The sequence below is a fragment of the Anopheles merus genome, chromosome 2L (genome assembly GCF_017562075.2).
Source record: "Anopheles merus strain MAF chromosome 2L, AmerM5.1, whole genome shotgun sequence".
NCBI classification, from domain to species: domain Eukaryota; kingdom Metazoa; phylum Arthropoda; class Insecta; order Diptera; family Culicidae; genus Anopheles; species Anopheles merus.
Window position 1 is genome coordinate 28,096,170 of NC_054083.1, and position 24,022 is coordinate 28,120,191.

At 47.2% G+C, this 24,022-nt stretch overlaps 2 protein-coding genes across 12 annotated transcripts in view; one reads left to right on the forward strand and one right to left on the reverse strand.

Moving 5' to 3' along the window:
• The window catches only part of LOC121591328, a 45,166-nt gene extending 34,380 nt beyond the window's left edge, over positions 1–10,786 (reverse strand). Inside the window, exons 1-2 of one of the 9 annotated variants that reach the window (XM_041911692.1) lie at positions 10,769–10,786; positions 5,253–6,110 (exon numbers count right to left, since the gene is read on the reverse strand). In XM_041911692.1, the coding sequence (XP_041767626.1) occupies positions 5,253–5,465 (213 nt within the window). In that variant the 5' untranslated portion in view covers positions 5,466–6,110; positions 10,769–10,786. The other 8 variants (XM_041911691.1, XM_041911685.1, XM_041911686.1 and 5 more) reach the window with 8 other exon arrangements.
• Positions 10,787–12,910: 2,124 nt separating this feature from the next.
• LOC121594641 (PDZ and LIM domain protein Zasp-like) overlaps positions 12,911–24,022 on the forward strand; it is a 49,192-nt gene continuing 38,080 nt past the window's right edge. For all 3 annotated transcript variants that reach the window (XM_041918130.1, XM_041918128.1, XM_041918129.1), the window contains exons 1-3: positions 12,911–13,010; positions 14,103–14,475; positions 21,334–21,366. The gene's annotated coding sequence lies outside the window, so the exon portion shown is untranslated. The remainder of the gene's footprint in view (positions 13,011–14,102; positions 14,476–21,333; positions 21,367–24,022) is intronic.

A 24,022-nucleotide genomic window follows, 5' to 3' on the forward strand; every position in this document is an offset into this window, starting at 1 on the left:
TAATCGTTTCCGCCGAACCGCGTTTGGGAAGGACTGCGCAAAGTGGGCCGACCTGAAGAGCCTGTTGTACGGTGAGGGTTTAAAGAATTGTTTGTAAGTTAGTTTGTGGAGAGCTGTTGGGATTTATATCTGGTTTTGTGAACAGAGTGATTAACAGAAATGCTGTCTCATGTTGTTTGATTATTTGTAGAATCTTCGTTTCGTAAGTTTTTCGAGTAATAGAGAAAGCTTGTTCGTAATGTCTTCAATTTCTTACACGAGTTCTTTGAAGGTTGGAGCTGGTGAGTCTACTCATGAGCTCATTTAAGGCAATTTTCGCCTCAAGAAAAGGCCTTAGGCATAATCTTGCTCTAAGTCACTAATTTCTGATCTGTCAATAGGCGATTTGTTCGCTGATTAAACCGATGACACGTTTTAACGCTGCTCATTATTAATCCGGGAGCCTTCTCGCTTCTTCCATTTGTATAAAGCAAACCCCCGTACCAAGTGAAAAAAAACTTCAGCCTTCATCATGCAAACTACCGACTATAACAAACCATTCATCATCATCGTACGGCAGAACAAAACAAAACAACAACAACAACAAAAAACAAGAAGGACTTAGAGCTGCGGTGAAACCCGAGCAAAGACAACAGCAACAACAACAACAACAAACAACCCACACCCAAGCCCAAGGTCCTTAACAACGTTCTTAGTAACCAACTTCGGTGCTGCTGCTAGCCCGAACGATTAGATCATCGCCATCGAAATAACAGCAACAAAAACTGAGCTTCTTCTTCTTCTTCTTCTTCTTCTTCTTCTTCTTCTTGATGGGTTTCTTCTCTTCAGCCCAAAACGCTGTTCCGCCATCGCAAGGAGGCAAGGTGATGGGAAAAATGGCAGCAAATTAAAATCAATACCCGATGGCTGCCGATGGCGATTAATAAAGCCTTCCGGGATCGGGGGAGGGAAAGCATCGTCCAAGGTGCGGACAAGGGGCCCTGCGGTGAGCCTTTGGCCTAATGCTGGTGTGACATATTGTTTATCCAGTGACGGGAGGAGGGTCGATGGAGTGTGTGAGAGAGAGAGAGAGAGAGACCGATCCAAACAGGCGAAACATTACAAGAATAATACGTTAGAGCGCGATAGAATAGAGCACGCAGGAAAAAAAACGCAACGGGAAAAGCAAAAAAAAAGTCTCTAGGAAAAGAGGAAGACACACACACACACGCACACATTATTGGACACGGGGTGGCCCGGTTCGGTTTGATTTCGAGCGAATCGAACCCGTGTGCTCTCGATGCTCGGCCCACGATAAGGAAGTTGACTAGTTTGTGAATGGGCAAAACGGATCAGGACGGGAATGCGCTGCGCTGGCACGCGCTAGTATAAGTGTGTCAAGGCAGTGGCTACACCAGCATGCGTCGTGGCCGGGCGCTAGTGTTGGTGCTGGACCGACCGTCGTCCGCAGGAACGCGAATCCCTCCCAGCTGAGCTTCCCTAGCCCGATCCCCAGCTGGTGTTGGTGTGTGTGTGTGAGCAGCAGTGTAGAGAAAACAGAGAGAGAGAGAGAGAGAGAGAGAGAGAGAGAGAGAGAGAGAGAGAGAGAGAGAGATAGCAAGAGAGTGATCCTGGTTGTGGGAAAGCCGTCTCAGATGATGGGAAAACTATCTCCGTCTACTACGAGAGCGACGGTACACAGACACTCTCTCACTCTCTCCCGATTCGTTCGTGCACCGTGTAGCGCACCGTGCTCGTGAGAGGTTGAAGGAAAAGCGTGAAAAATTCCCGCAGCTTTCCTGCAGCAGGAAAGGATGAGGAGGAGCGGGTTTCCTTCTTGCGGTGGGAGCATGATGCTCCTAGCTATATGTTAATGATATGAAAGCGTTAGGCCCTATTTTCCTACCACTGGCAAAAAAGGGGGAACACAGACAACGAGGGGCTACGAGTGGAGAAGAATATTGAATAACACCAAGTAATAGCACCGTAAGGCTAAGGAGCCTCTTTGTGTGTATGTGTGTGTGTGATAGAGAGAGAGAGCGAGACAGAGAGGAAAATAGGAAAAAAATAATGAAAAGAATGACAAAACGTTCGTTCGACCGAGTTCAAATCAAACAGATCCACAATTCCGCTGGCCCGATTCCGGCCGATGGCGGACGGATGTTGCGAATTTTGCAACCAACAATCAACCCGCACAGTCCCTTTTTTTCATCTCTCTTTACAGAAGTTCTACTTCAGTTTCTTTCGCGTCGGGTATATAAAAAAAAACCACAAGAAAGTCCTTCACACCCTACGGTGGTGTGGTATCACAAGGGGCGGTGGACAACGGATTTTTTTCTTCTTTCGTTTTGCTGCCTACCACTTTCCTTGCCACCCTTTTCTTTCGCCACGGTGATCGCTACGGCCGGGAAAGGGTCGGGAATGAATTGAGCAGTAAAATGCCTCCTATGCTAATGCCCTCTTCGCTCGATGAATGATGGGCTTTCGCTTTTCCCGGTTGTAGAGAAGGAAGCAGCAGCAGCAGCAGCACAGAAAAAAATCACCCTCACCGAAACGGGCTCTGTTGTTGAAGGTAGGTAGGAAAGTGTGTTCTTTTTTCTTGGTTCTTTTCTCCTCTGTGCATGTGTGTGAGTGTGTCGATATTTGCTGTGTGCCAGCGCCCGCGCCCACTTACTTGCTGTGGTGATGGAAGCTCTTGTGATGGAATCCATTTTTTCGTTGTTGTTCCTACCCGGTTCGATCGGTTGCGCCTTTCACCTCAGCCGCCTGCCACTGCTTAATGCCTAAGGAATGTAGAAGAAAACGAGGCACCCACCCGTCCGCCCGCCCTCCCGCACAGCCCACATATCCCACGCAAGACACGGGACGGGATGAGTAGCCCACCAATATCCTGCACCCGCTTATCTCACGTAACGCGCGCAGTAGGGGTGAGCGCTGCCTGGGTGCTGGTGTGCAGACGGCGCTTGATGAAGATGGCATCAATCCATCTCCTACATTGCGGGGTACAAGATGTCCCCCGCGCACCTCGAACCCTTCTGAGGCCTTACACACCTTACACACCACACACAAAAGGCAACCTTGCAACCAGCATCCAAGCCGGGGCTGGTATAGCACGCGTGCAATCTGTTACGGTTTACTTACAGCGTTTTTATCACGTTTGTTCGTCCGCTTTCGAGCTGCCACCCTTCATCTTCCGCCCTTCCCGCTACAAAGCCGTTCCTTTCTTGGGCCGCTTAGCAAATGACAGCGTCTTGCGTCGATTTTTTGGGGCTACAAACCGGTACACACAACCCAAGGGAAGCTGGGCGCTTCGCCGCAGTCTCAGCATGAAGTATTGCTACTTATGCCTTTGCCTTCACCGTTCGGGCCTTTGCTACGGCCTGCACGCTGCCGCGGCCTGGTAGATATAGATTTTGTGCCCTTTTCCCCCGTGCCGGCACCGTCGTTCAATGGACTTCGGCTTCGCTAAATGCTTGGGCTTTATCTCGGCTTTGCCATCGCCATACACATGGTGCACATATTGACGTACTTTTGTATGAGTGTGTCTGTGTGTGTGTGTGTGAGCTGCTGCACAGATAGCACAGGCCCGTTTTGTCCGTTGACGTTGATAAATTTATAGAAAAGCTTGCAGACGTCGTGCGAGACGGATGGGGGCGCCTAGTTTTGAGGCGTGCAAGTTCGAGTAGATGGACACGTATCGATTGAAGGTGAAGGTGGTTTTTGTCTGTTAATATTGGTAAAAAGAATCAAAAGCCAAGACCGCAAAAGAAGTATGAGAAATACTCATTCCGTAATTAAATCAATCCTATATACATTGTAGAACACTCGCAATCTGCAGTTGTAAAGAGGAGTCTTTTATATCTTTACTAAAATAATTCAATAAAATTATGCAAGATTTTTGGGATACTTTCCATCACACACTCTAATAAACACGCCTTGAGATCAGGAAAACTATTAAAAAAAAACCTCCTCTGATCATTGAAGCAGTTCAAAGACACAACGAATAAATTGGCACTCACGCGACGTCTTGCAATTATGAGCCTCGCAAATCACCAGACTCAACGGTAGAAAAATAAGCATAATTTGGTGACAAAAGTATGTGGAACCCCATACACACAAACACATCCATACAGGCATTTGGTCGAATTGGTTGAAATTTGAAGTTAATTTTCATTACCAGCACCACCACCATCAAAGGCAAGCAAACAATCATCCAACCAGGTACGACCACCAACTAATCCTTAGTACTACCACTACTACTACTACTACCACTACTAGTGCTAATAGCGCTAACAACCTATACTACCACAACTACGACAATCTCAGCATCTCAGCATAGCAGCACGCTCGACCGAGCAGTCAATGGTGTTTTTTTTTTCTATTATTCCGTTTCTTCTTCGGTCCCCCGGTATCTTCAACAGTTCCAATTTTAGGATTCCCGCACTGCCAAAAACAACGCTAACCTCCCGCCTAAAAAAAAGGGCTAGGATATCACCATCTGCCTACCATGAAAAGTCCCAGCCGGATCATTTGCTGGTAAATGTGGGACTGTGTATACGCCTGCAAGTATGTGTGTTTTGCAACCGCGAGAGCCGCTGGAGAGCATCGGTGGATCTCGCACAAAAACGGAAATCTCACGAGCAGGCGAAGGACTTCGCTTCGCTAAGGACTGCTGACAGCCCCCAGAAGCACAGACGAGCTGCCGATTTTGTGGGTGGAAAGATGCGGGAAAGGAAGGATGCGGGGATGGACAAAAGAGGGCAAAGAACAGAAGAAAAAGTCGCTTCGCTCTCTTTTTCTCCGCGCTGCTGTTGCTGCTGGCGCTTCTTGCCGAGCGGGCAGAGCGTACTCTCCGGGGCCACTGCTCAGAATTTTGCCGAATATCTCCGGATGTGACTCCTTCGCGGCAATGGGCAAAGAGCGGCGAGAGCGCTCTTTTCGGAACGGTTGAATTTTATTATTATATAATTGATGAATGGGACCCGTCGGTAGGCCCCGGTGCGTTTGCTCCCAGGAATGGATTTCGGGTTCGTGGTCTGCCTGGGTTGTTGGTTGTTGTTGTTGTTTTGTTCTTTACTGGAGTAAGATCCATAACACGAGACCAGAAGGGAATGAGCAGCTCAAGCGATAATGAATGGCTCGCTGTGAATGGGAAAGGAACACATCCTCCCGCTCGAATATGGGTGGCTGAACGGAGTAACGGTGCGATCGCGACCCGATTGGTACCTGAAACCGGAGCTGGAAGCAACTGTTCGACTGCTACTGCTACTAACCTGGAGATCCGGTGCCGAGTTGGGCTGCTCCAGATCGCACGCCGAAAGCCACGGATTGATCCGCGTTAGTGCGCCGCCTGCTCCCGTATTGTCTTCTCCAACTATGCCCAACCTGCCACTCTGACTGGCACTGCTGCTCTGTTGACCGGTGCCTCGCCGAGCCCCCGAAATAAACGCAAGCGCCATCACGACCAGCCCGGGTCCTGGCCGCATATTGACCTCGGGTTCGGCGGCGCTAGCATGGTGCAGGCCCGCTTGAGACGCGCTTGCGGCTCGCAACGACCTCGGGGCTCGGGCTCATGGCCCCACCATCATCGTCCGCCGATGCGCCGTAACGTCCCGCCTCCTTCTCCTGCTCCTCCTCCTCCTCCTCCCACCCCTCGGTTGCCGCGCGCCTGTTCTTCGTCTGCCCCCCCCAGCACGTCACTTCCGGCAATGCCACGGCAACTTCGCCACAGTGCGTTCCGGCAGCCCCGTTTTCGTTGCACCCTCTTTTCTTTTTCTTCTTCGCTCGCTCGCTTCAACAACCTTATAGCTTGCTTCCTTTTCCTCTTCTCTTGCTTCGCTTTTACTTGCTTCTTTCGCTACGCGCGGTGCCGTTTGCCCTACTCGCTACCCTTTCTTACACGCTCTTTTCACGCTCTCAGTGCCCACAACGGTCACGCGCGCACGCACCCTGCACCACCAGCACCGAAACCGGGCTCACGGGCCCACACTGACGGACACCGCGGGCGACAAACGCCACACTAGCGACACTGCTCCACGACCGCACCGACACTGACACCGACGACTCGAGCTGCCGCCGCTGCTGCTGCTGCTGCTGCTGCTGGTGCTGTAACAACACTTCCACCATTGGCACTGGATAAACACGACACGAAAACAATTTAGTGACCTTTGTACACACATATACACACACGCAAACACACACACGCACTGTGCTGATCAACATGCCCCGCAGTGAGAGCGCCACTCGAGCGGCAACACTGGGCCTCCCTGCGGCCATTTTGCTCCTGCCCCTGACACAGTTACCGACCGATCGGCCATTTCGCCGGTTTGGCTAAGGTTGGCTGGTCAAGATCGCGGTCCCCACAAACACAGACACGCACGTACACGTCCCAACACTCGTGCTCACCCGGTCCACGCTGCGAAGTCGCACACACGCGTCCTCTGAGGCTTAATCGTAGCAGCCTGGAATCGTAGCTCGTTTACACCATCTGATTCAAACGAAACCCCCAACACGAGCACACACTCACACACCCACACCAACGGCACTGTCACGATCAGCACGCACGCACGCACGCAATCAACGACACCAGACACGCGCGCGCGTTAGAAAGTGTGCGCGTGTTTTTTTTTCTGTGTGTCTGTATATAGTGTATGTGTGGCTGTGTGTGTATTTGTGTCTTTGGCATACTTTTTCCAACCCCCTGCCCACACTGCTGCTCCCCGTTCCCCCGTAAACCGCATCAACCAGAAAGTGTGCGCAGCCTGCTGATGGTGCTGCTACTGCTGATGTTGCTGCTGGTGCTGCTGCTACTGTCGAACGGTTCTCGGCCGCATGCGAGAGATGGCGCGACGAGCAAAGGGTTTGCGTGCGCAATCAATCGATAACATCACTCATGCGTACTGCGAGGTCACGACGGAGCAACACACGGAGCAAAGGCAAGCCACAGCACACACACACGCACACACGTTGAGGTATTATCCACACAATACGCTCCACTGAATGTTGCTCCATTTTGAGAGCGCGTGTGTGTGAGAGAGAGAGAGAGAGAGAGAGAGTGTGTGTTTCGAACACGCACACTGTCTCACATTGTATCACACGCTTCAATGTTGCTCTCCAGCTTGGAGCCTGTTTTATCAGGTCCTGTTTGTAACGGGAGAGAGCGATGGATCTTTGGAGCCACGCTGAGCCACGCTTTCCTAAACGGTTTTCACCTATGGAAAACTCTCTCGCTCTCGCTCGCCCTCGCTCTCTCACTGTATTTAATTTGTTCGTGTGCTTTTTTTTTTTGTTATTGTGTGCTTTCTTTCACGATTCTACAGAGGTCTTCCCGCTGGTGTCGGCCGTGTGTGCGTGTGTGTGAGTGCGATAAGGGCGAACCTCTCAATGCATCGTCTTCGTCCTATGGAACGTGAATAGGTGGCCTCTATCATTGGATTTTAGACTGCTAAAAGTCTTCAAAATGCCTTCCAAAAAGCCCTTACAGAGCACATATGGTCATATGGTTGTCTTTTGAGCGGTTTCTTCCCCCGGCACGAATTGATCCAGCAAACGAATCATCCCCATTCAGGGGAAACGTTTCAAATTAAGGGCATTAGGACACGCATCCCCACAAACGCACCCACACACATACACCGTACACCGCCACTAACACTCGGAACTCGGTGTATGTGTGTGTGTGTGTGTGTGTGTGTGTGTGTGTGTGTGTGTGTGTGTATGTGTGTGTGTGTGTGTGTGTGTGTGTGTGTGTGTGTGTGTGTGTGAGAGAGAGAGAGAGAGAGAGAGAGAGAAAGAGAGAGAGAGAGTGGCAAGTCCGATCTCTGGCCTGTGGGTGTACTGCTTGCCATGCACGAGTGCACCCAATAATTGTTCTCGATTTGCGTGTGTCCCTCGTTTCGAGCGAAATGTCATTCCAGCTGCAAGGTAATGTATGCCCAGTCCCTCTGCTACTACCCCCACGAGGCGTAGTTTGGGGACAGCTTCAGACCACTTTCGCTAACAGTCCATCGAATTCAGCGAATGTTCTGGGTCCAAAAAAAAATGCTGCAGTTTGGTTTGATATTCACTGCTCCAATCAGAAGAATTTCATCCTCTTCTCCCGTCAGCCAAGATCACGGTACACCCAAATGTCACTTGGACAGCGTCGACTTATAGCGTGTGTTTGTGTAAGTGTGTGTGTGTGTGTGTGTTCTTATACGTATGTATGTCTGTGTGTGTACATGTGTGTCAGTGGGTGGGTTTTTGAATGTTAACAGTAGGTGTAAGGCAGGGGCGAGCATTCGCGAGTGTTGGTGGTGCCACTGGGTATTGGTTTTGTCCTGGATATGTCCTAGCTGCGCTAGTGGTCGTACTAAACGCTGCTGCTACTTCGGCAATGCTGCTGATGATGATTATGATGATGATGATGATGGTATTAGGTGATAAAAAGCACAGAGATAACTATGATAATGACGATAATGATGATGACAGTGAATACGCCGAGCTTTCCAGGTCAGCACGACTAGGAAACATTCTTTTCATTCATTCTTTCAGGTCCTAAAGAGTTCCCTCCGACCGTGTAATCGCGTCACATTTCACGGCGAAAGGTCTCCATTTTTGCTTGAGAACGATGACGATTTTTTCTTTCCCACATAACATCGCATAGACACACACACACACACGCACTTGCACCCACATATATAGGAACATACACACACAGACACACATATGTCCACGGTCCACTTCCGTCCTCTGTTAATTGGTCCCAGGATGAATGGGCTACGATTTTGCAACTGCTTCAGTGGGTCGAGCTCGTCTACCTTTTCTTCACGGTGCTAGCAGGCTCACGCAGTACGCGTTCCAGCAGTTTTACTTCACAGAATCCACCTTCTAAGCAGCAACTTGTTTCGGATCGATCGATTCCTTCGCAGCATTTTCTCCATCACCGCCATCGCACGAGCAAAAAAAAAAAGTCCCTGTCTCTTGTACGGGAAAAGTTCCCCGAGCAGACCAGCGACTCGTCACACGTACAGCTCAGCCATGGGCACACGTACACGCACACACACACACACTCCCGCACACCCGCCCACACACCCACCCACTCACACTTTCGCGACAGCGGACGGGCGCAAGTAACGGGCAGCTCGCAAGATAAAAAACGGAAAAACCGAAACTGAAAAAAGGATTCACACACGTAGGACACAAAACGCGAGGGCAAACGCGCACTGCTTGGCTGCTGCTACCTGCTGACCTCGACGCTCACTCAAACTGGCCAAACTGGCCAAACTGGCTGCACGGGTGACTTTTCCAATTTCACTCTGCTGGCTGCTGACTGCTTGGTTGCTGCTGCTGCTATTGCTCGGTCGCTCTGCCAACTGCTGCCGAGCGGTTTCCTTCAGTCGTTTGCTCGCGCTCTCCATTGCTCGCTCGCCGCTCACGGTTAGCTCCTTGCAGGAGCGCGCATGTGTGAGTGCTGGCAAGGGGGCTCTCACGCGCGCTCTTCACTCTCTGGCTCCGCGAGCTGGAGTTGGAATTTTCAATTTTCACATCAGTCAAGTGCAGAAGTGCTACAGTGCTGGCAGCAGGAAATATTGCTCCTGCCGCAGGACCCTTTCTCGCTCTCCCAATTTCAGTAATGGACACTGGTACGCTCTCTCACTCTCACACACATACACACACAGAGGCATTATTGGACGGTTCTGTCAGATGGTTGTCATATTTAGTCAGCAGCACAGCATGTTTCTAATGTATTCAAATAAACACCGAATATATGCTTGGTGTGAGCACAATGAATATTGTTTATCTATCAAGGTTATAAAAGTTCCATAAAATAATTATTATTTTTAGGGATAAAGCAATATGGAATAAAGTAACACAAAGCATAACTGCTTTTCCGAGCCATCAGTTGAATGTAAACTAGCTCTACCTATCGGCCACTAGCAGTAGATTTATGTTTAATATACTTATTCAAGCTAAAACGACAGTTGAGACAAGACTATACCATATTTAAACATACCTACACTAGCAAAAATTTAGATGTGTTCAGTGAAAAGCCTATTGATTGGCTTAAACTTTAAATACGGGTAAATTATAACCAAGGATGAATAATATTTGTCCTTAATTCTAAATGGACTACCGATGATCAAGACATTTTTTTAAGTTGCACCGTAGTAAAAAAATAGTTTTGAGCTCTGGTTTAGTTTAATAATTTCTGTTCGGCTTCATTACACGACCACTTTTACTGGAACACTTCAACATTCACCATGGTCACAGTCATGGTCGATATTCACGATCATCACTTCCTGCAATGCCTGTGTCGTGCCGAAGTAAACGATTATAGTTTCCCCATAAAACTGTTCATTGCACCTTCGCGTTCACACCACCACCAGGCACCAGCATCCACTTCGCGCCCCATTGCAATGAACGCAAATCGCACCATTTGCAACAATTTCGCCAACGAATTGGATCGTTTTATAGTGCTCACTTTCTATCCGCCGGCACGGGCGGCAATAACGAACAGTTGATGTTGTACACAGAGTATAAAAATCGCGCCGAGAATGTTTAGGTTACTGGGCAGCTGTTCCTCTACCTCTTTCCGCTCCTTTCTCTTGTTTTTATTCGAATGTGATTCTGCACTGTTTGATTACTTCACTTCGATAGCACACTTGGCAGGCGAGCGATGTACTCTACCAGCCCACCTGCTGATCAAGCTGTAATTGCTGGCGGTGCAAATATATGTCTTGGTTATGTGTTTTCCCAGATTTTGGAAACGCTTTTTGCACATTTGTAAGCAGCGGACGGTTACAATACGTACGAACGGTGCTCACCAGTGTGCTGTGTCGAGTGACGGCCTGTTTGCCACTGCCGTTTGTTCCGGTACCGATCGAGATGCCAATGCACAGATGTTTGGAGAATTTTGAGCGTGAATATTGTGCCGCGAATGAATAGAGGCAATCAAAATAGTTTTTCTAGATGAGAACAAAGCTCATGTGTGAGCGTAAACGAGCTTTCCTTTTCAAAAGCTTACAAAAGGTGTAGCAAAGGTTTGTATGCAAGGAGCATCCTAGTTGTGTGCAAGCGAAGTATGCAATGATAGCTGTGTAAATCGCCGTGATTATTGAGAAGTGATCGTTGATGTTGGTGATAAGCCGAAATTCTTCTTCTTCTATTTGGCGTAACGTCGCGCACAGCTCGGCTTATAAAGGCTTTCGAGACTTAATTCATGACCACACAGCCGGATAGTCAATCCTTGCTACGGAGGATAGCCGGATAGTCAATCCATTTTAGGGTTAAACCAATGACGGGCACGTTATTGAGTCGTTCGAATGGGCAACAGGGCAAAAATAACTTGTAGCCCAGGCTGGGCGCAAGTTTGAAAATTGCATGCAAAAACACTGAAAATCTTACCACGATTGGGAAATAGAGCACCAGTACATTCAAATTGGTTTTAAATTATAATGATTTCAGATTATTAAATACGTTTTACATAATCCGTGCTCCAATCCTGACGATGTTTTTAATATTTATACATTCAATTTTATTATTTGCGTGAATCCTGGGTTATAAGTTCTTTTTACCGACGACTGTCCCACGGGACCGCCCCCAAACCGAAATTAAAGTTGCAAACATAGAGAATACTGTTGGTAGATCAAATTGAATGGCTAGTGACCAAAAGTAGGGAGTTAAAGCTCTTTAAATGTCTTCATTCAGACTTGCTTGCTTCATACTCTTCTTTCTGCTCATCGGTTACACTTTATCATGTTCGATATGTTCTATGTTAACTTTAAGCAAGAGCGATCGCTTATTCTACCTAAGAAAATTTTAAAGTACAGTGACTAAAACACTATCAAGAGAATCGAATCGATGAAATATATAGAAATACATTTATTTTATATTTTAGCTAGTTAGTTTTTGATAAAAAATATACTTTATGCATATTTATTTATTTTGCTTAAATTAGATAAGGGATTTAAAAATAAATGCCTGAACAAATCTTACAACATATCAAAACTGCTAACAATAATATTGAACAAAATCAAACTTCAGCGTCCTTGAAACAATATGATACGTTCAGAAAATAAAGCTTCATACGCAGATACCCGATGATGAACTGTGTTGTTTATTGTGTTACATCGTGACCACCGTATTATTTTCTTAATTCAAACGAAGTCGTCTTCATATCAACTTGTAAAGATTGTTTTTTCATCATGCTTATGAGTGCCGATCAGAGGAACTCAACGTTTTGCGCAGCTTGCTCAGACACTCACCAGCAGCTTCATTAGTTGTCTCTGTTGCACGCTTAAGATTACCATCCACTGTTTGCAATCTGGCGGAGCAAATTTCAAAATTATTTACGTGGTAGCATAGATTATAATTCTTAAGTGAGCTTCAGATTTCGTTCTGAGGTTTAAATATTTATTCACTGGTGCAATATTGTACTTTTCAATATTGTATTTATTAAAAACATTAAAGTAATGCAAACATCGGTTAACGAAGAAAACTATACGAATTGGATTAATTATTCTGTCTCAAAAAAATCATGTTGGAAACGTCAAAAACATTTTTACACTTTCGTTCATAGTGCTGAGGAAGGAAAGCTGCACGCAATGTGCAACAATCTACGCACCACGCAACCGATAGCGAAATGAGTTACCACAGCAAGACGACATCGAACCAAAAACCTGTTAACCGATCCGCACGAAAGAGAAGGCACCAGCGTCATCCACCTTCTACCACCATGGGATCGAATCCACCTTCCTATCGGTCAAAAATGGCCACTCACACACACACGGTTTCAACGTTCGTCGCTCGATCGCCCTTCGTAGGCACTCAGCACCACTCAGCATTCACTCATCCGCTAGGGGTAGGTTTCGTTTTCACTAGCTGGTTCGGCCGTGTCTTCTGTTGGTTAAGTTCCTTCGAGCAAGTCGGTGTTCTCTCGGGGCAATAGGCAAGTGGTGTTTGTGTCTTTATGGTCGTTTAGGTTTAAGCTCGGCGTGCACCAACAACCATATTCGCGCTGTTCGGTGTTTCATTGCAGTGACTGATAGTGTTAGGTCAGGTCAGCGTTTCGGTGAATTGAATACTTTGCAGTTTCGTTGCGGAATCCGTACACTGTGACTGGGTGTGTGAATCATACACCAACCGTTGTGCAAAAAAAGGATTGTGAATTAGTGAAATTTGCTGTGACACATTCTCGATTCTTCAAAAAGGGATATTAGCCTAAATTCGTTAGAAACCGTAGGAAACTTTCCTTTTGCTCGCTCGCACATTATCAGCCCACCGCAGTAAACGGGGTTGACCATCTATTTTTTTATTTCCTCTCCTTTACCAACCTACCCTCCGTGCTTTCCACATTACGTCACGTGCTCGCAGCACCCGGTCCCTGTCCCAACACTTTTCCGTAGAATTTTCGGTAAAATCTAAAAATAAAAATCAGCAAACATTTTTGTTCATGCCGTCGCGCTTAACACGCGCGCGCTTGGGGCTGACTTTGGGGTGGGGTATTATAGACCTTATGTGCTTGTGTAGTATCAGTTTGTTTGTGTGTCCACCCCGTGTGCGTTTGCCTGTGTGTGTGTGTGTGTGTGTGTGTGTGTGTGTGTGTGTGTGTGTGTGTGTGTGTGTGTGTGTGTGTGTGTGTGTGTGTGTGTGTGTGTATGTGTGTGTGTGTGAGTGTGTGTGATCGTTAAAGCAAACTTCCCCATCTTCCGTGGTGCGCGGTGTGAAGTGGAAAAAACCGCCCGTATTTTCCCTGACCTCGCACTATCACCTCCATACTGTGCACATCCTTTCGCGTTCCCCCTTCCGGTTCCGCCAACTAGCATTAGCGGCATGCGCATGTGTTCGTAGATCGTGAAATGGTGTGCAGTGAAATGGTGGATTTTTACTTACTGACCGCACTCTCAAACGGTGTCTTATTTGGACGATAAAGCTCACACACGCTCATGCTTTAATTCGTTTAGAGTGTTCTCGAATGTTTTGAACGGTTTCTGGTGACAGTTACAATTGAACAGCATGATACAGTGATTTTAACGAAAAGTGATTGCAAGTAAAAGAGGATGAAACGATTATTTGTGTGGAAATTCCCTTTGCTGTTAAGTGTTCGAAAGATCTACGGCCATTAATCAATTGCTTTGCTTCAACAGGATTAGAAAGAAAAGGTGTTCAAGCATTTCTCCAAACGCCATTTTTTTTTTAAAGGAATAAGAGCATAATTCACCAATCAGTGTCAAGTGTGTATATGTGTATGTGTTAGTTTGTGTTTGCGTAATCGAAGTGAGTTTGAGCGGAAAAAAAAGTTCTGCACTCAACGTGAATCAGTAGTCAGTGTACCAGTGTGTGCGTCGCAAGCTAAGAAGCAAAGCGCGGCTAGCTTGCTTTTGAGGAAGAAAAACCCGATCCCTCGCAGCTCCCACACAGCAGGACGCTCTCCCCGGGTTGTTTGTGCACGAAAAAGGGGTACCGAGTCAGAGACACCCGCGTATATCGGGTCTTTTTTGTACTTCTTCAATTTGCAAGGTGAGTCTTACACAAGGAAAAAAAACGAGTTCACACCTCCCCTCTCTCTTACTCGGCCATAGAAAACGGGCCGAACGGGGAAGGGTACCGACCAGGAGACAACAATCGAGTCAGCGCTTCTTTGGTAGGTCTGGTTTTTTTGTCCTTCTCCGAGGAAGAGTAAGATGATAGCAAGCTTGGGGTGGAAATATCGAGCAAAATACCAAGAAGCAGGCAACAGAGAGAAAAAAAAACGAGAGTACAACACCATTCGAGGGCGACACCAAACAACACGTCCTACGATTGAAGTACTAAAAATACGACTATCTGCCAGCACGCTCACACACAGACACTCGCGTCCGTAGCCGGTGGGTAGTATTCTGCTGTCTTTCTGTGCTGTTTCTTCTTCCGTTCTTCTTTGTCGCGCCGCATGCAAAATCCTACTTTATCTGTCCTGTGCCGAGAAACGGGCGAAAGAGTAGAGGAAACAGGGCAACAAGATGGAGCAAACGGTTCATGGAAGGATGCTGCAACACTGATGAAGATCGGAGGATCACAAGCACCAGTTGTAGTCTCCCCACAGGAGCCTCCTTTTTTCTGCTCATCTTTAAGGTGTGTTATAACGACACACACACACATGCACAAACACGTACGAAAATATTGCCTCTTTAGAGCTTTAAAAATCGAGGATTGCGTGTTTTTTGCGTCTTTGCACACCTCTCAAACCGTTTTTTGCAATGAGGTATAAGTTTCGGACTTTACCCTTTTCTTCCCTTGCCCCGAGTTGAATAAACTGCAGCTCCCACTCTGGCCGTACAAGGGAAGGGTAAGGAATGGATTCAGCGAAGAACTTTTGCTGATCCGCTTAGAGAGTTCGCGACCGATACAGCCGCCAGCCGTTAGAGGTCGAGTGAGAATTCCCCTAAAAGAGTTCTTCCAAGCAGCATGAAAAAAAAAACAGCCCGAAAATTTATGGTGCGATAGTATTATGCGGGCCAGCCGGCAGGGCAGTGCAGGCTCCGGTGTGTATGTGTGTGACATATGCAAAGTGGTAGTGTGCAAGGTGAGTTGAGCCCAACACAGCCGACGGCGGGACGGGCGGAAGGACTTGATTTAAATTGCCTCCAAAACGAAACCAAGCTGCGGGTGTCTGCATTTCGTTGACCCCTTCGTTCCTGCGCCATCGGGCACGGCCCATGCGGGGGTAAGAATGCAGAGAAGCGAACATGTGCAAAATAAAATTAAAAACAGCAACCACGACGGAGAGCAGAATCAGCAAAGCCGAAACCTTTAATCCCTCCAAACGCATTTGCGCACGCGCTGCGCGCCGTACGCACGCGGGGGCATTTTTCTTGCTGTTCCGTTTGCTTTGCTTTGGCGGCCAAAGGACTTGGCTGGCCGTGGCTGCCGTTACGCGAATTGCACGCGGTTTGGTTTGTGGGGGAAAGGGGGGAGGAGCCTTGGCAGAGGACAGAGATGGCGGTGGGAAGGAGGACGAAGCTGCACACCGCACCAACAAGGGGCAGAGCACCAGCTCGAGAACCAGTTTTAATGAGTTGTAGCGCTTCTCGTCCCGAGTTTCGTTTCGTGGCGAAAGGGGAGAAGGGTCCAGAACGTGCGCCGGGTGGAAGCGTGCGTTAAAATTAAATGTTCACAAACTGCGTGTAGCACGAACGGACGACCGGGCAGGGGTTGGCAAGGCAAACGGAGAGGCCTGCTATCGAAGGTGTCGCTTGTCTAGCCTGGTGTTGCCTTCCTAGAGCCTCAATGCTCGATCCAACCCAGCTGCTGCAGGAGTGGAGTGCCGTTTTTTTTTCTTTTGCTAAATTGAAAAGCGAAAACAACGAGGCTCGCTGGCGGCGGCTGACGACACGGCGAAGCTTAAGGTTGTTTTCCGCGCGCGTACGAAGAAAATAGACGTAGGTTCACCGTACGTACACGAGCGCGCGCGAGCGCGCCTCGAAAGTGAAGCGTTTTCGGGGTATATTTAGCGGATTCGGCGGTTCGGTGGTTGCGCACACAAATTCGCACGCCATACAGCGCACTCACACAACCGTTCGCTGGTTTCCGCTGTGGCCGGTTCTGTTCCGTTTCGGTGTGGTCTTTTTTTCTGTTATTTTGTTAGTAACAAGTTTTTCTTTTCCCTTAGCTCTAGCCTCTCGCATTGCAGTGCGCATGTATTTTGTTGGGCTGATTGGTTGGGGTGGCAGGGGTAGGACGCAGCTGTTCAAACACCCACGCAAACCAGCTCAATCGTTTCGTTATCCACTACCTAATGTGTGTGTTTGTGCCGCAGGTCGGGTTATTGATGATGCTGGAGAGAGAAGCTGGAGACGGTGCAAAGAAAGAATGATCTGAAAATGATGCAGAGGAAAGAAATCGAGCAAACCAACACAATCGATGCTTTGGTACGATTTGAGTTGGTAGAGAGTTCTTTGGACGAGGTTGTTTGGTGGGTTTTGTACGCGACGACGCTAGATAAATGTCTGGCTTATGTACCCTATGGCAAAGTAGGAATGTTTGCAGGTGGCGCGCGTGTTTACAAACATACTAATCAGCCACTATGGCAGTCATTTGGCGGGCGGTTGATCGGTATACTTTGTGCTAAGTAAAGTGATGAGGTAGGAATTTCTAACGAGGGTAGGATTATGCTTTAGCCAGGAGTAAACAATTAAGCACTTTTGTTGATATTTAGTAGAATTGCACATTTTTATTTTTCGCGAAGACAATGGTTTTACTTCATTCGAAAGCAGTGGTTACAGTTAGTGTCAAAGTCAAAATTTGGTGTTTAAGTAATATGTATTACAAAACGACTTGAAACGACAAAATTGTATACATGCGGTGAAAAAACATTAAGTTATTAATGGATATAAAAGATCTGGAGTTCAACGTACACTATCAACATTTATTTTATTTTTTATTCTACTTTCCTCAGTTCTTACAATATGTTCATGGAATGACTGAAAATGAAAAAAAAAAAGATCGTTTGATTTGAAATGAAATGATATTTATGCAATTGAAAATTCAAACATTTCTAGGTTCATGTCTGAATTATAACAATTCATTCAGTGATTTAAAACAATTCAACCAAAAAAACCAATATTTAATTTTTTTTTCTTAAGTTTAGAATGATTACAACATGCATATTTGGGATAAAAGCATATTTTTTACATATTAATTGTCAAATGAATTGATTCACCATGAGTTTTGGAATTTTATACACAAAAGCTGGTACATTGAATTACATCAAAATAGTAAAAATAGGTTCAAAAATTATATTCAAACACTTTTACCAGGCTTCGATTATAGCTTTTCACTTTTGAAAACGATATAAAGATCCGATACGACAGAATGCATTTTTTCCCCTTTCATTAAAAAAACTCCCTTCACTGAAAACTCTTTGAACGGTTGCTGCTCGTCCCAGACAAAGGAGCGAAAGCAAAGACCAAACAACCGCAGCCTTTTTACAAACATTGCTTGCTGAGTAAAGCCTTGATCCATACAGTGGCAAATTATAGGTTTGCTTAACCAAAATACCGAATCGAGTCTGAAAAGATGAATATCCACTTCTTTCGCAATGCTGTCCAACTGCCAGCTAACAACAAACTCCACACTCGAACGAGAGTGACTCATGCGCCACCAAAACAAATTCTTCCTCCTCACCCCCCTGGACACACATATGCTCCACGCGCACACAAAAAGCGTTTCGTAAGCCCGCAAAAAAGATCAATCAAACGATCGCAGACAGGCGGGCAAAATACATATTTTTCAAACGCTCTTGTACACCTTCGCGGAGGTTCTGTTTTGTCGGTGCTGCTGCTGCTGCCGCTATTGCTTCCCAAGCGCCATCAGTGTTCCTTCCGCGGCCGGAGCTGCAGGAGCCGGTTTTCATCCGCTGAAGGTCGCGAGCGAATGATCTCCGTCCCCAGTGCTGCCTGCCTGCCCAGTTACCTACCCTGGTGGATTGCAGTGCCCGGGATCGAAAGGAATTTCAAGTTTAAACCGATTCGTTCACACCTTCTGCCCGTCGCGGTTGCGTCCCCCGGGCACATCCACTAATGGGGACTGCTAATGTGCTTGTGGCGATGTGTGACTTGCGTTTGCGTGTGTGTGTGTGCCAAAGAACCGGCAATGTACGTATTCGTTGTTTTGGTGTGTGCAAAATCGTTGAAGGAACGGGAAATGAACGGAATTATTGCGTACAAATTAGCTCATTTTTCGATAGCACAGCATCATCGGCATATGATTGCTTGCCAAGTTTCCTTTCACACGATGGTATGTTCATTATTTCGAGCGAACATGGGAAGCGATAATTGCCCCCGAAGGAATTCGGATAAATCGTTGAGATCATAAACAAAATTATTACTCCTAGCGCAGATTGGGGTTGAACAAAGCTTTTCTTGAAGGTTCCTTGACGTGTTTGGTTGAGTTTGATAAATGGCCGGTTAAATATAGCTTTGTTATCTTGATCCCATTTCCCAGGAAGGTCCCGCTCAGAGCACGTCAAATATTGTGTGTAAGCAATAAATAAGCTAATTAAGTCCAACAGAAGAGAAGTGCAAACTTGTCGCTTTTATTTTTGCTCACTCTTCCCCACGTCTGCTTCTGAAGTGAAGCTTGTCACTGACCCACACACGAGTCGGACGTGTGTCATCACGCCGCTCAGAACCATTCGCAACGCAAACATTCTTAAGCGCCGCAAGCACGCCGCGGACGCGTCTTGGCGTGCCATGTCTGACCTACAAAAATGGTCGAAGGGGGGCAAAATTTTTCCCTCGAAAAAAAAGACGAACTGAACATTTCTCATCGCCACACAGTCCATCATGCGAGCAGTTCCAACCTTCATGCCAAACGGACGAAGCGCGATGTCTTTCCCGCCCTTCCCAATCGCAGACGGGGCCGATTGCGCCATACACTTGTTTCTTCAATGGCGAACGGGGAATGTAGGGCCATCGCAAAACATAACCCTAACCTATTTAAAATGAGCGTGTATGTGTGTGTGTGTGTGTCGAATTTTGTAATCTTTCGACCGCCGAAGGTGAGCATTATTTATAATTTTATGCCCTTCCCAGCGGGGGACGCTTTCGGGACGGGACGGGCGGAACAATCCCCCCACGCATTATGGGACAGAAATGTTTAAAAATATTCTCGGCAGCATATTTTCGTACACCGTGCACGCCATGGCTCGTCTTTCGCGAGTATTCGTGGCATAGAAAATAGAAGAAGAAAAAGACTTACAGTCAAAGACATTTTTCAGCACCGAAACCAATCGGGCGCTTGCGCCAAGCCATCCCGCCTCGAGCCCTTTGAGGTCAGTCGCATCATCAGCACCAGCGAGCGATGGAAAAGGACACGCTCCTTGTCGCCGTCCACCTCTGCTGGTGTGCTGCTAGCCTTTCCACCAAGCCCCCAAATCCACAATCTAGTTTGATGTATTTGTCAACCGAACCGTGTTGTTCCGCAGAGCGGTTGCTCACGATTCGCGCCGTTTGCGCTTTTCTTGTTATTTCTTGCCATCGAAATGCGTTGCCCGCCATTGCGATCGAGTTTTTCACGGGTGCGTCAGAACGGTCCGTTTGGCTAATTTTAGCGCACAGGCATGCGGTAACAAAATGAATCGCAACCACCACCACACAGCACACACAGCAGAACCAGAACCGGTACCAGTGGCAACAGCGGCAGGGGTTTTGGTTCATTTTTTTCTCTCTCTCCTCCTTCCCAGAGCAGTATGCTTGTCTTGCGCTTTTGCGATTGCCTTCGGTTGTTGGCTGGGGAGGAAAAGGGTGACACACGGTCTTCATTGTTGCGTGTTTCGGGGCTGCTTCGTTTCGGTATCTTGTTCTGTTGATGTTCTTAGCAGCCATTTGCAGTTTGTTATTTGCAAACAATGTCAGCTTGTTAAACCCTTCGATGTTTTAAATCTGCTAAATGTTAACACATTTCTTGCTCTGTAGGGCAAAAAACCAAATGACGCCACAAAAACCTGTGGCAGTTACGCACCAACGGACAATTGCAAACTAAAACATCCCGTTCCACACTTGACTGCCCCCCTGAATAATCCATCGGAGTTTTAAGTCACCTAGTTTCACGTACACGCTGTCATGTTTGCCTGCGAAGCGTCGCACTGGACGTGACGGTCCAATATGTGTCCGGTCTTGGGTCAGGCGTAAGATAAGATAAGTTACCGAGAAGCAGCATTCTGGGCCGCGCTGGCCTGTGTTTGCCCTTTCGATGGACGGGTAGGGTACGGTACTTAAAGGCTATGGTGACAAGTGCCATTTCTCTTTAATTATGTTTACCTCTATTACAGCACCGCTTAAGTGGAAGATGTATTGTACCCTCTTTCTGCCCCTTCACAACCACGACCTACTGTCTGGTAAATATGGTAAGACAAACCGATTGACTGAAATTCTCGAACAGTCGAACGTTCGCAGCTCAAAAAGGGTTTCTCATATTTTTTTAGGTGTATTTTGGTAATTTTTACCGCTAAACAAGCTGGATTCCTGAAATTCAGCACTTTACCAAGTAATATTTTGATCGATAAACTCCATGGAAGGTATGGCTTATCGCTGGATTGTTTATATACCCTCGCAATCTAGGCATACATTGTGATAATCAATAAAAAGGAAACGGGGCGCAGCTTAATGCGCTGATATGGCCAGCCCGTACAATCGATACTGTGAATCACCACCAGGGGCCTTCACTATAAGGTACCTTCACAATCAACAGAAAGAAACGTTACGTCGCAGGCAAACCGTTATTTATTTGTAATGAAGTGTTATAAAGATTCATTACAAACCCCCTATTTTTAAGCAAATTATGCAAAATGATGGTTTAACAGCGAACCTAATGGCGTTTTATGTTTATTTTTATTTGCAGCATTTCTTCAGCATCTAGCATCTAACTCATAAGGTAAGTTGCCCTGCCAGTGTGTGTATGTGTGTGTGTGTGTGCAATGCACAATTTACAATCCACGTGACGCTCGCAAACGTCGCCAATGATAATTTACGCGGGCTCAATCAGCGCGCTAATTTGATTTGACATGTTGGGCGAAGGATTGCGGTTGGAGTGCCCACTAACCGCGTCTATTAATCGTCCACCGGCGAGGTTGTCGTCTGATTCCACCCATTGGTTTTATGAATGGACCAATGCCAAGCTGGCCGGTCGATTGAGAGCGGAAGCGAAACATCAGTCCGCGTGGAGCATCTTTGTGCGGATTTATGCCAACACGGAATGAAGCACGCGCACGCTGGCCAAATTGGACGGATCGGTCGATCGGTACCGATGACAGTGATCGGTTGAAAACTGTTCCAATAACAGATCGCTGTGGTAATGGTAAAGTGGTGAGCTTCTTCTTGCACTGCCCTCAGTGGCCGCGATGGTCGTGTCTTTCACTTTTCCCTTACACTCTCCCCGCAGAAGACAGAACGGATGGGAGTAAATGATCTGTTTTTAAACCGTTCCGCAGTCTAAACAGAACGGACATTTACAGCCTCCCAGCAATGTTACGATCGTACTGGGGCGCAACGCCGTAACTAGGTCAACACAAGTGAATCAGCAGGTTGGATGCGGCTCAACCTGTTAAGCAATCGCGCGATCGATCGGTGGAATTTTATTTGGAAATGCCGTTTCGTTTCCCTCCGCAGCAAAAGTGTCTCGAAAGGAGCGCTCGATCTGTGTCGAAAAACTCCAATTGAGACATTAAACGCAATCGTTATACCCCTTTCCCATCTCCTCAAGGAAGTGGGCAAATCTTACGCAAGCAATGAAACTCATCTTTCAACTCCTGGCCTCCATTTTGCGTCACGCGTGACGCAAGTTTGGCAAAAAGGGGAGTGAGGAAAAAACGGGTTAAAATAATAAGCAAATTCATCCCGCATCCCGGGTTCATGGTTGAGGCATTGCTGCTGACAAAAGCGACGCGTTGTGTCCAAGAAAGTGTCTGCTTTCCCTCTCTCTCTCCCTCTCTGTCCGTGCCTTTGCCACAAGAACCGTTCCATTCGTGTTTGTGTTGCGATGGCCTTTAAGATGGATTACGAGTTTTGACGAGTGAAAGACGTGCCAGACACCCCGTGCATGGCTGATGCGTTGGGTGCGTGTGTGTCTGTCTGCACGACGGAACTCGTTTCAGACCCACAATCCACCCCTTTTCCTCTTCCCTAAGGGAAGTTCTCGAGACTGTGGCCGGTGTCACTTTTGCTTTCATTTGCCTCTTGATTGCCCCATCCGATTCTGAGATGCGTTTTCACTTTTTTAAATCCCAACCTGAGGGAAGGGTGATGCTGAATGCATCACGGCGAGTCAATTTGCGAAACGTTTAACAGCGTGTCGGACAGAAGACACTGGGTTCTGTCCTTGAACCTCGCCCAATCGACCGCACAACGAGCCGGATGTCATCGTCACCCGAGAAGTTGTTTGTGCTTTGTTTCCTCTAGTGGTGAGACGACTGAGATTGCACGAGTCCTCTTGGCGCTACAAAGATGTCACCCCATGAGAGTCGATCGAAAATAGAGCAAACCACCCCCGTGTGCTGATCGTGCTGTATTTGTGGAACGGGAACAATAAGATGAGGTGGTTGAGGTTTACAGCTTTGCTTACATAACGCCACCCCGCAAATGGGGGAACGGGTTGGAAAAACAAATGCCCTCCGCCCTGCTGCAACCGAAGCGGGAAAACCGATCTCCGTCAATTGACCGTGGCATCCACAACGTCAGTGGGTTCAATCGGTTGCAGCGTCATGTTGTTTTTTAGCTGCTGCTGCTGCTGCTGCGGTTTTCGCCATTGTGTGTTGCGCGGAACGCGACTCTATGCGCAAGCGACACGCGCAACAGCGATAGCGGGGGGATATTTTGCGCCAAACGTCGACCGGTTCGTCCTGGTTTGCGCCCGAGTGTGTTTATTCAAGTCGAACGGAAAAATGATCCGTTCTATGGTTCAGCCCGCTCTCATCAGATCTGATGCAATCGCATTTAGTGTGCCTCTGTGGATGTGTGTGTGTGTGTGTGTGTGTGTGTTTACATGGAAAACATGTTTCTCGCGACTCGAGAAAAAAAAGAGCGAATAAAAGGTACACACCAAGTAGAAGGAAAAAGCAAGGAAAGTGATGGCGGAATTGGAGGATTGGCGAAGCCAAAACACATACACACCCAAACACACGCTCAGTTTGCGGATAGTCTTGAAGGGTATAATTAGAACACGGGTTTTGTGGCTGTTGGCCCGCTGTGAGTGATGTTTGCGTCCGGTTGTGAGTCGCGATTTTTGTTAGGTTTGGTTTTGTTTTTTTGGTTTTGTGCTGGCAGTGAGCAAAGGAATTTTTCAATGAGAGCAACATTTAGGTGCGGGTGTGTGGAAAATTTGTATTTTGAGCTGATGGGTTCGGTATAATTTGGCCAGATGTGACCGCGTGGAGCGTTGGTTTTTGGGGAATGATTTGTGCTGCAGCTCAGTGAATCATAAAGCAGTGTGGGGAGTTGTAAATCATTTGTTTAAGGGATGGGGAAAAATCATCAAGTTTATTATGTGTCCTATTTTACCGCCTATTGGTTACTTGATTTTTTTTTTCATTTTT